Source organism: Trematosphaeria pertusa, assembly GCF_010094035.1.
Source record: "Trematosphaeria pertusa strain CBS 122368 unplaced genomic scaffold BU26scaffold_25, whole genome shotgun sequence".
In the NCBI taxonomy this organism is placed as follows: domain Eukaryota; kingdom Fungi; phylum Ascomycota; class Dothideomycetes; order Pleosporales; family Trematosphaeriaceae; genus Trematosphaeria; species Trematosphaeria pertusa.
Genome location: NW_022987236.1, coordinates 559014 through 570846, shown reverse-complemented (window position 1 = coordinate 570846; position 11833 = coordinate 559014). Strand labels below are relative to the sequence as shown.

General features: G+C 40.3%; 4 protein-coding genes across 4 annotated transcripts; all 4 read right to left on the bottom strand.

The window, feature by feature from the left end:
- Nucleotides 1–6853: 6853 nt before the first annotated feature.
- BU26DRAFT_586500 (uncharacterized protein) lies at nucleotides 6854–7999 on the bottom strand (the record flags this gene model as incomplete). Its single annotated transcript, XM_033834658.1, has 1 exon — nucleotides 6854–7999. One exon carries the CDS (start codon nucleotides 7997–7999, stop codon nucleotides 7004–7006), a length of 996 nt encoding a protein of 331 aa, XP_033676304.1. The 3' UTR covers nucleotides 6854–7003.
- A 489-nt stretch (nucleotides 8000–8488) lies between these two features.
- Nucleotides 8489–9507, bottom strand: BU26DRAFT_586498 (uncharacterized protein; the record flags this gene model as incomplete). The annotated part of the gene is made up of 1 exon (XM_033834657.1): nucleotides 8489–9507. The coding sequence occupies one exon, from the start codon at nucleotides 9505–9507 to the stop codon at nucleotides 8620–8622; it is 888 nt and encodes a 295-aa protein (XP_033676303.1). The 3' UTR covers nucleotides 8489–8619.
- Nucleotides 9508–9783: 276 nt separating this feature from the next.
- BU26DRAFT_572140 (uncharacterized protein) lies at nucleotides 9784–10365 on the bottom strand (the record flags this gene model as incomplete). The annotated part of the gene is made up of 1 exon (XM_033834211.1): nucleotides 9784–10365. One exon carries the CDS (start codon nucleotides 10363–10365, stop codon nucleotides 9784–9786), a length of 582 nt encoding a protein of 193 aa, XP_033676302.1.
- Nucleotides 10366–10752: 387 nt separating this feature from the next.
- Nucleotides 10753–11748, bottom strand: BU26DRAFT_611125 (uncharacterized protein; the record flags this gene model as incomplete). Its single annotated transcript, XM_033836045.1, has 1 exon — nucleotides 10753–11748. One exon carries the CDS (start codon nucleotides 11746–11748, stop codon nucleotides 10753–10755), a length of 996 nt encoding a protein of 331 aa, XP_033676301.1.
- Between the last annotated feature and the right edge of the window lie 85 nt (nucleotides 11749–11833).

Genomic DNA, 11833 nt, shown 5'->3' with positions numbered 1-11833 from the left:
CTCTTACTAAGCTACTAAAATAGAGAGTATAGTATACCTTTAGAGAAATTAAGCTTACAGTATTTTAGTAGGTTAAGAATCTTATGCTATCTAACACTATACTAGCTTATTACTCTCTCTATTACTACATAAGAGTAGAAATAAACGTATTAGATAGCGTAGTTACTAGAGTTCTTTTATAACTTTAAGAAGATAGTATCTAGAGACTAGTAGCTTTCTTTAGTAAGATAATAAATACTACCTAGATAAACTATAGTATTTATAATAAAGAAATGCTAGTGGTTATTCTTAGCGTATAGAAGTAGAGAAGCTAGCTAATTAGCTTACAAGATCTAGAGCCTTTTATAGTACTAACTAACTACTAAGCCTTAGAGTATTTTACTACTAAGTAGAAACTTACTACTAGGCAGGTCTACTAGGCAAACAATATTACTAACTATAACCTTAAGCTTACCTATTAACTAGGTTTAGCTAATATAGCAGCGGACGCGTTATTATAAAAGTAAGAAGAGCTTAAGACCTAAAAGAAGAAGAATTGCGCTGCCTATACAAGGACTTTCCTAAGTAAGAAGTAAATTAGCCTCTTAGCTATTAAGTAATTATTAGGTAAGTTATTAGTTCTAGCTACCTAGAGATTAGCTAGTAGCGCTATAGAAATTGCTGCTACTAATACGTTTATAGAGGTACTCTCTATTAAGAATCTATATACTATAATTAATTAGATTATTATAGCTAACTAATTAGACAACTTTCTATAGCTAGCTTAAGAAAAAGCTACTATATTAGGCTCTACCTAGAAAATAGAAGACAGCTTATTAACCTATTAGAATTAATTAATAGTCTCTACTATTAACTACCTACAAATGTATTTAATACGCGCTATATATACTACTTAGGTAACTACCTATCTAGAACGCTAGAAAACTACCTAGTTACTATAAGATTAATATTACTAGCTAGGTATAAGAGAAGACGTTAACACGTACGTAGTAGTATATAAGGCTTACTACTAGAGCTATACTCTATAGAATAAGACGCTAGGTCTTCTAAAGCCTCTACCTATTTCTAAGAGAGCTTAGTAGAACGTTTCTATAGATTTTAAGAGCTTTCTCTCTAATAAGAAAGAATTTAACTACGTATACGTTGTTATAGATTAGCTAAGTAAGTAAAGCTTCTTTCTTCTCTACTATAAGAAAATTATAGCTTAACGTATAGTAGAGCTATATTACTAATATATCTAGCGTATATATAGTTCTTCTAAGTCTATTATATTAGATTATAGCTTATAGTTTACCTCTACCTTTATAGATAAGCTCTACTAGCTTATAGAAATTAAGTAGAAGCTTTCTACTATGTACTACTTGCAAACTAATAGAAATATAGAGATTATTAATTAATATCTTAATTAGCGTCTGCGTCTATTTGTTAACTACTACTAGAATAATTAGTTAGACTTTCTACTCTATATAGATTAGGTATAAGCTACGTTACTATATAAAACTATAGAACTAATAGCGTATAAAATTAAATTTAGATACTAACTAATATACTACTAGAATTAGAAGAAGTGTATAATAAAAGCCTCTACTCTACGTAAGCGTCTTTTACGCTAGAAAGCTTAGAATTTTGCTAGAGAGAGATATAATACTATAGAGAAAGCTACTAAAATTATATAAAGTAATATCGCGAAAGTATAAGCTAGGTAGGCGCTTTAAGTAAACAAAAAGCGCTAAGAACCTAATTTCGCGGTAGGCAACCTTGTCTACGTTAAACCTCGTAGCTTTTTAATAGATTAGCCTAGTATAAAGCTAAATTAATAGATATATAGCTCTTACCTAATTATTACTATAAAGAGTTACTTCTTCTAGCTCTAGCTACCTGCGTATATATGTATATATAACGTCTTTTATGCTAATTAGTTAAGAAAAGTCTTAGAGCTATTGCTAGAGTAGGTAGAGCCTAAGTAGCTACCTATTAAAGTTAATAGTAATCTAGAATAGCTCGTACATAAAATTCTAGATAGCTATCTTTATTAAAATTACCTTTAATACTACGCTATATAGGTTGCTTATAATTTTAACTCTACCTAGTATAATACTACAGGCTTTATTAACACTCTCTATAAGGTAAGAGACTTTTACGTAGTATACCTAGATAAGCTAGAGCTACTATTATAATTAGATACTTAGATTAAGGCGTACAAAAAAGACAAGACTCTAGAGAAGATAGTAGAGAATTTAAAACCTATAAGAGTAGAAGACGCTAGAGTAACGCAAAGGCGCTGCTAAGTAATTTAAGACTCTACTAAGCTTATAGTATTGTTTAAGAAGAGAGCTAATAAGAAAGCCGCTCTACTAACGCGAAAATAAGCCTCTTTCTCTCTAGAGAGAAGGTAGTAGCTATAAAAGCGCTTCTAGTTTAAAACTAATATAAATACACTTACTATAAGCTAAAAAGAGATAGTTAAGAGTATAACACAGGAGTTTTAGAAGAAGAGAGACCTAGAAGATATATTTTAGAGCTTAGAGACAAGCTCTCTCTATAAGAGAGAGTAATATAATAGTCTAGTTTAGAATTTACCTTAAGTTATATAACCTTAAGTTACGTAATTCTATTACGTAACCTAGCCTAGCGCCTTAGCGCTTAGCACCTCTATATATAGAGCCTTTTAGAGTAGTCTTCTACTTCTTACCTTTAAATAGCTAAATTTAACCTAACCTACTCTACTAGTACCTCTTATTCTTATAGCTTGTAGAGATAGTACTACCTATAGCTAACTTACCTAGCTAGATATTCTAGAGGCGCTTATAGTAGTAGAGACTATAGATCTAGCTCTTACACTATATAGGTTACTTATAATTCTAACTCTACCTAGTATAATACTATAGACTTTATTAACACTCTCTATAAGATAAGAGACTTTTACGTAGTATATCTAAATAAGCTAGAGCTACTATTATAATTAGATACTTAGATTAAGACGTATAAAAAAGAGAAGACTCTAGAGAAGATAGTAGAGAATTTAAAACTCGTAAGAGTAGAAGATATAAGGGTAACGCAAAGGCGCTACTAAGTAATTTAAAAAGAGAGTCTGCGACAAAGCTACTCTATAGACGTAAAAATAAGCCTTTAAGCTTAAATCTCTATAAGAATAGAGTAACTAGAAGAAAGATAGTAGCTATAAAAGCGCTTCTAGTTTAAAACTAATACAAATATACTTACTATAAGCTAAAAGAGATAGTTAAGAGTATAACGTAAAAGTTTTAGAAGAAGAGAAACCTAGAAGGCGTATTTTAGAGCTTAGAGATAAGCTCTTTCTATAAGAGAGAGTAATATAATAGTCTAGTTTAGAATTTACCTTAGGTTATATAACCTTAGGTTACGTAATTCTATTATGTAACCTAGCCTAGTACCTTAGTACTTAGCACCTCTATATATAGAGAGCTCTTAGAGTATTCTTTTACTTCTTACCTTTAGATAGCTAAATTTAACTTAACCTACTCTACTAGCACCCTATTCTTATAGCTTATAGAGATAGTACTACCTATAGCTAACTTATCTAGCTAGGTATTTTAAAACGCTTATAGTAGTAGAGACTATAAATCTAGCTCTTATAGTAGTAGTAAGTAGTAGAATATTAGAAAAAAATAGCTACGCGTAGTAGCTAATAGTAGAATATTAGAAAAAAATAGCTACGCTACTACTACTAGTAATTTAAGTAGTAGAATTACTAGTAGTAGTAGCGTAGCTATTTTTTTTTAATATTCTACTAGAGTAGCTACGCGTAGTAGCTAGTAGTAAAATATTAGAAAAAAACTCTAATAAAGTATAGCGCTATTTACTAGCCTAGAGAAGTATTAGAAAAAACTTAATTTAGGTATAGTACGCCTTACTTAATCTTACTTATCTAATATCTATAATATTAAACTACTATCTAAATCTAACTCTAAGCTACTAATACTATCTAGTTTAGAGATTTACCTAGAGTTATATAATCTTAGGTTATATAATCTTATTATATAACCTAATCTAGTGTCTTAGTACTTAGTATCTCTATATATAGAGCTTCTTAGAGCCTTTTCTTAACTTCTTACCTTTAGATAGCTAAATTTAACCTAACCTACTCTACTAGTATCTCTTATTCTTATAGCTTATAGAGATAGTACTACTTATAGCTAACTTACCTAGCTAGGTATTTAAAGACGCTTATAGTAGTAGAGACTATAAACCTAGCTCTTATAGTAGATAATATAAAGGTAAAGTATAGTATTACTAATAAAGATATATATAATTTTAATAAATCTAGCTTTATAATAGAAATAATATTATCTTAGGTAGTAGTTACTAGCTTTAAGAGATAATTATAACTAAAGAGTCTTTAACTAGATAATTATAAGTAGATTTTAGTAATTATAATAGTAAGAGTAGTAGATAATATATAGATTCTACTATTTCTTATTATTATAAGTAAGAACTACCTCTTAGTATAGTATAAAGATAGCTAGCTACTATATAACTAGATTATAGCTATCTCTAAAAGTAGCTAGATAATAAATAAAGTTAGTATTATATAGTTAAAGTACTTTAACGCGTATACTAAAAGTTATATTATAGATATATATTACTTACTAATTTTAGATAGCTATAAAAGCTATAGCTTTATTAAATTCTAGTAGTACTATAAGAAAAATAAAATTATAGCTTTCTATATACTAGTATATTTATTATATCTTTTATAGCTACTTAATATTAGCTACTTTTTACTATTAAAAGTAGTATATAGCTACTAAGTTAAGATTCTAATATATAGCTATATTAACTATATTATAAAAACTAAGTTTTTACTTATATTTTATATAGCTTTTTACGTATTAATTATAAATAATAATATTAGAGTAGAATTTAGAGATACTAGCTTAGTTTTATTTAATCTAGATTTAGTAGTATTAAAGCTTAAAGTTTAATTACGTACGCTAATACTCTCTACTAATAATACTACTACCTAGAAGTATAAAATATCTAGTAATCTTATTAAAGTAAGGTTCTAATTAACTCTAATTTAATTAAAAATTATATAGCACTTTAATTTATTACTAACTTATATTATTAAGTTACTTAATTAGCTTAAGAAAAATAATAAGCTAATAGCGTATTAGCTAGTACTTATAGAGTCTAAAGTTATCTAGCTTTAAGTAGCTAATATATAGAAAAAAAAACATAATTTATATAAAAGAAAGTAGATTTAAAAAGAGAATACTCTTATAATTAAAGCTAGCTTATAGCTAGTTACTTAAAGAGAGGCTATAAATTAGAATAAGAGTAAGAAGTAGCGTAAAGAAGTAGTAGTATATAATAGCTAGCTAGCTTAGTAATACTATAGATACTATAGTAAGCTAGAGTATAATACGTAAATATACTAGATAGTTAAAGATAATATAGATAAGTTAGATAGCTTATCTAGATTTATTTTAAGTAGCTTAGTATTAGAGTAATCTAAATAAGATAGTAGTATTTAGTAGAGACTTAGTATTTTTAGGTTATTTATTTATATAATACGTTTATTTATAAAGTATATTAGCTATTTAAGAAATACTTATTAATTTTCTTATACTTAGTATTTTTAGAGCTTTTACTTATAAAGTATATTATCTAGAATATATTTAAAGTTAATTAGGCGTTTATAAAGAGTATTATAATAAAAATAGTAGTATTTAGTAAAGACTTAGTATTTTTAGAAAGTTTAGTAATATAGAAGATTTAGTAATAAAGTATATTATAGATTCTTATTAAGTTTTCTTACTAAGAAATTATAGAGAGTTTAATAATATAGAGAGTTTAATAATATAGAGAGTTTAATAATAAAGTATATTAAGTAGAGTTATTATATATAGTATAAAAGGTATTAAGAATAGCTACAACGTTAGTAGAGGGTAAAACAGCAATAAGAGAAGTTAATATTAGTAGTGCGAGACGTTTAGGCGATAGATTTAAGGCGTTTAAGATAGATAAGGGGCTAGAGCCGTAAGGCTAAGGGCTGCGAGGCGGCGTTAAGAGTAGAGAGAGAGCTCGATTAAAGAGAACAACGCGACGAGGAGAATTTCTGCGCTTTATTAAGATGTGGAATGCCGCATTGTAGACGGTTGCAGCCTTGACTGACGGTGGGGGTGATGATGCAGGCGTCTGGGCGCGGTGTTTCGAGATGGCGCGTTGCCAAGCCGCTAGCCTGGCGTCTGTGCATAGCTTGAAAGCGCCGAGGTTTGGCGTATCGATAAGACTCATACGAGCCCGTCGCAGTCTCGCCCTTTCCATCCCATCGGAAGACAATTTGCGATCAAGAATGCCGCGTTTTTGCGACTGGGTTTCCGACCCATCCCGTCGTGGACTGCCAGGAGTCGGTGCATCCTGCCCAGTCGCTATCGGCGTAGCCCCAAATCTTCGGTGGTTGTCGACGATACGTAGGGCTCGGAGTAGGCGCAGAAGCGAGATAGGCGAACACCCTATGTAGCGAGTCAAGGTGTTGTTGCCGCGTTTTTGTGACTACTAGTCAGCTCTACTAATACTAATAGTTGTCAATCATGTTTCCAGCGCTGATTAGCACGAGAAGAGAGAGTAGGGAGGAGGACCAACAATCTCCAAAGGTCAGCCAAAATCACATGATTTTCATATTCCTCAGGTCATTTCACGCGCTTCCCAAAAAAATTTCAAAGCTTACTCTCTATTATTCTATCTCGATCCCAAGGATTTGAAAGATGAAGTTGAGTCACTCCGTGGGGATCAAGACGGCGCTCGATACATGTCAAAGAATAGGAAATACCAGACAATTATCCAATCCGGGTGATCCGATATACATCACCGCAGCTCAGGCCATGAGAGGTGGAACTGCAGTCCAAATCCCCGCGCTGGTCTTCCTGTACTCCATCACTCCTCCATAATGGCAGTGCTAGCCACAGCACATGGAGACAAGAAAGAAAGCCTCCCTATCTCCGTTTATTTCCCGCCGTAGCTACTTCGCCGTTTTCTCGTCCTTTTCGACTTTGTTGCCCTTTTCCCCGAGGCAGAAAGCCTCAAGCACCTCTCGAACGGCTTTGGTTGCCTCGTCCTCGAGAATGCCGACGCGAGTGTCGTCCAGATGGGCGGCGAGATCATCCACATCTTGTCCTGGGGGATCTTCTCGGCGGCGGTACTTTGCTTTGCCATGCTCCTCTTTCTTGTTAGGCGACCGGCTGCGAGTGCGAGGACGCGGTGGTGGTGGTTCTTTGGCATGCACTTTGCGGAACAATTCATCCAGATCCGGATCCTTGACATGAGTGGGAATATGACCAAGTGGCCCACGTGGAGGTGCAACGCGCTTGATGCGCGGAACATTGGTCGGCATGCCCCTATGGTGGGGGTTCTGCGCATTGGGGAATGCGGGACGTCCCCGGTTCCCAATGATCGGCTTGGCTGCTCCACGAGGCTTACGTTCAAAGATACCTGGACGCTTAAAGCGCTTGGCTGGTTCCTCTTCGCGTTTCGCTGCTTCTTTAACGAATCCTCCGTTCTCCTGAGCTTCGGGGAAATCGTAGAAGAATTGGAGCTTGGGATCGAGCTTGGGGACCACCATGGACAAGCGATACTGATGCTTTACCAGGAAATCGATCTGAGTCTCCGCGAACTTCTTGATTTTGTCAGCTCGGGCCATGTCACCGTCTTCCATGCTAGCGTCCCCGTCCTTGGTCAACGTTAGCCCCTCGAGCTCCATGTCAAGCCGCACCTGGTTGGTCACGCAGTCAGGACATATGATAGGCGTGATGTCTTTCACTGGACGCTTACAATTGGAGCCACAATCTTCCGGGTACTGGGTCTTGACGCGGTGTCCACATTTGAGGTCGTGGAAAGGCGAAAGCGGATCGCAGGGGGCGTGCATACGATGGAAGCGCACTTCGTTCTCGAGGCGTTCCTTCTCGTTTTCAGCAAGCTGCTTCTGGGTAATGAGTTTCAGGTGGCGTTCGAAATCCATGATGTTCATGGGAGCCATACTCGGAATCGTTGCTGATGCCTGATGAGTGGGTAGAAGATGGGACTCTGTCTTCAGCAAATAGTCGAGAAAGGTTGTGGGTTGTGGTTGTAGTTGTGATGAAGAGGAGGCATCTTGTAGAAAAAAGGCATATATACCCATAGGGAGCAGAAGTGGCTGGGTGCTCCTAGCAGCCATGGTGAAAGGACGACGCGTTGCTGAATTCACTAACGACTGCCATCGGCGATGACATTGTGCAAGATCATGAGAATGACCACACATTCCCCTTCGAACCTTACTCGGCAAAACAACATTTTCACTTGAATGGCGAACTCGAGTTCCCCCGTAGTGATCGTAGGGATTTGAGGGCTCCAGATGGCTTTGATAGCCGATGAGCGTCGCGCGACAACTGAATTCGTATCCTTGTAACAGTCAACCTGAGGATGGTATCTTTCGGAGTTTATTAGGTATGCGCTCTGATTTGGCTATCATATGACTAACACGACAGCATCTCGCGGGATCTGCTACGGTCTAGTGACGCTGCACGATATGGGAATTCGTCTCCCTTATTCACGCCATCACCACGGTTTTCATCATGCCATATACTTTCCCGTTCTCGCGGCTTACTTCTGCGCCTCGTCAACTCCTTTCCTCACAGCGCGCGGGACCTCATTCGCGGTCCCCTCGGCGGCCTCCCTTTTCTCCTTCTCATCCAACACCAACGACCCCAGCACTTCTCGAACAGCCTTAGTCGCCTCGTCCTCCTTCTCCAACCCAACCTTTGTATCGCCCAGATGCCCAGCTAGGTCATCCATAGAGTCTCCTTCGTAGCTTAGAGCGGGGGCCTCAGGTCGCCCACGTAGGTTGGCTTCGTCACCGTCACGCTCATCCCCACCGGCCGCAGTAGGTGAACGACTTCGATCCCGACCCGCAGTCCGGCCTTGACTCCGCTCTCTATACCTAGTCCTCTGCGCTGATGGTCGTTTAAAGAGCTCCTTACTGCCCAATATCGGCGCTACTTCTCCGTCATCATTCCTCGCTGGCTTCTGCGGACTCTGCAAGAAGCCTCCACCCTCCTGCGCCTCCGGGAACTCGTTATAGAACTGCAGCACGGGATCCACTTTCGGCGCTTCCTCGCAGATCCTATGACCTGCTGCGATCAACTCTCCAATCTTCTCCTGGGTCATCTCGCGAATTCTCCCCTCGCGAACCGAAGGGTCCATGACTTGATCGCTGTTCTTTTCTTTGACGCCTTTCTCTGCAATGTGTGCTTTTAGTTCGGCGGCGAAGCAGACGGGGCAGACGAAGGCGCATTCCGAGAGCAAGGAGGTCTCTGTTTGCGATGAAGATACGTAGGGGGTCTTGCAGTTTGGGCCGCAGTCTTCGTTGTAGGGCGTGCGGATGCGGTGATTTCCCGGGCAGCTCAGGTCATGGTATGGGCTGAGTGGGGCGCAAGGGCGGTGGGTCTCGGAAATGGAAGGGGCGTGTTTGCTAGAGTTTGAGGCAGCCATTCCTAGATGATCTAGACTGTTGCCCAGGGGTTGACGTGATTTAGGTTCAAGGGTTGTCTTTAGGTGGAGCAAGTGTGAGAAGATATAGAGGGAATAGGGATAAAGGTATGAACCTCGTAGGTTCTCATTTATTCTCGGGCTGACTTTGGATCTCGCTGGAAACGAATGGCTACTTTCATCCACATTTGTAGTTCTTGCACCAAGCTTCTACTTTGGTCATGAATTCTATTCTATTACTTACTCAGGCCCTACCCGAGCCTTCTCCACCCCTAGCGCCTACGAACCGCCCGCATTCGTCGACAGCGCATTCAATATCTCGCCCAGCTCGTCAACCTCCGGATACTCCTCGATACCCAAGGCTCCCAGCAAGTCAAGCACATCCTGCATTCTGGGCGCCTCCTTCCTCGGCCGACAGACTGCCTCCGGGAAGTCCCTCAGGAACTGCGCAATGCCACACACTCGCGCAGTAGCGCCAGCATCCCGAAAATGCTGTTTCCTCAGCCGCTGAATCTCCTCCCCCGCGATCGCCGCCACCTTGCAGTCTACCTTTGACGCACCGGCGGTCGGGGTCGTAGGCTCAGCAACATCCTCCATGGTTAGACACTCCAGCTGGGCGATCGGCGGCTCGTTCTCGTCTTGTTCCTCTTCGAGCCCTAGGCCTAATACTACCTGCCAGATAATACACGTCGGGCAGATGAAGGGGAAGTTTTGGTCTGGATGGGTGCAGTTGCTCCCGCAGGGCTCGATGGTTTTCGTTGCAATGCGGTGGCCGCAACGGAGATCGTGGTAGGGGCTCACTGCGTTGCAGGGTATGTAGGACCATGCTTTCTCTCTGTAGTAGAGTGAGATCTGCTCCATGGCGTTGACGATAGTTGATGCGCGCATAGGGATGATCGCGAAACTAAGGCAGTACTGGAACAGGGGTGGAGAATTTTATATATATGTAAGACGGTGTGGAGAGGATGCCCAGCGTGTGCACACAATGCTGCAGTGAGGGCACGCTGGAGTAATACCATGGCAACTTATCATTGTGTATCTATGTGGACTAGTGGATTAGTGCCTTGGATATCGCACTAAGGGACGAGAGTCAATGTGTGGAGGAGAACATGGGCGTCCATGAAAAGAGCGGTCATGTTCACCAAGAGACTTAGAATTTCCGTGACAACCGACTGGGAAGGATGCTCGTCCACTCGCGAGCCATACAAGTCGGCAAGAAAATAGCGCATTAGGCTCCGGAGATCAATCTCAGGACTTCCTCGCTTCAGACTCACCCTTTCGCTCCTCAAGCGCGTTTGAACCCGTGAGCAGACCTCCCAAGCCTTCCAACAACCCTTGAACATCACCATCCTTCCTCAGCCCTACCCTCGCATCCCCAAGTCGCTCAGCCAACTCATCCACGATAGGATCCCACGTCGGCCTAAGCGGAGATCTCTCACGATACCTCTGCCGCCACAGTGCCGATTTCCGAGCCTTCCCCATCTCGCACTCTTCACCCTCGTCAAACCGCTCCGGAGACCGGCTACGACTCCGCTCGCGCCTCGTCCGTCCACGGAAGCTCCACCGCTCTCGGGCTTCAGCCGCCAAAGACAGCGTGAAGTCAATGTGCTCATAGTCCTTCGTGTAATCGAGCAGGAACACGCCAGTGGTGCCCTGTGCCATCCTCATCCCGCTTTCCACCATGTCCCGCACTGCGCAATATGTCCACACTCCGACGTTGGTGTCGACATTGCACGATGGGTAGAAGCCTGCGTGGCGGTACTCTTTCCAGATTTTGATGTAGTTCTGTCGGATGGTAGATTCGATGCAGGCGGAGCAGATGAACGGAACGAAGGTCCTGTTCTTGGAGGAGGAAGTGCGTGGTACGCAGGCAGAGGAGCAGGCGGATTTCGGTGCATCGACTGAGGGCCAGGAGGTGGAAGTTTGGACGGTATGGCCGCACTTTAGAGAGTGATGATGCGTATTGGGGTTGTCGCACTCGCTGGCGCCCTGCTTGGGTGGGTTAGCTGGTTCAGGGGTAGCTGCCTGTGTATGCTGACTGATACTGAGGATTGAAGACATCTTCGATCTGCTCAATGCGGATGCCAAGGTGAATAATTGATCGGGGTCCTGTTTGAGCTCGGGGTCTGATACGGCGGTTCGATGTGAACGTTCGAGTATTTGGAGGATGACTGGTCGTGGAATGAACCGCGGCTCGGTGCTCGGATTGAGTGAAGACCTTGAGTAAAGCGTAGTCTGGAACATTTTTAATCTGAGTTGGTAGAATGGAGGTGTTGTGCTTTTATGGATAGCGCACAATGTCCAGGATAGAAGAGTTAGTGTTGTGGAC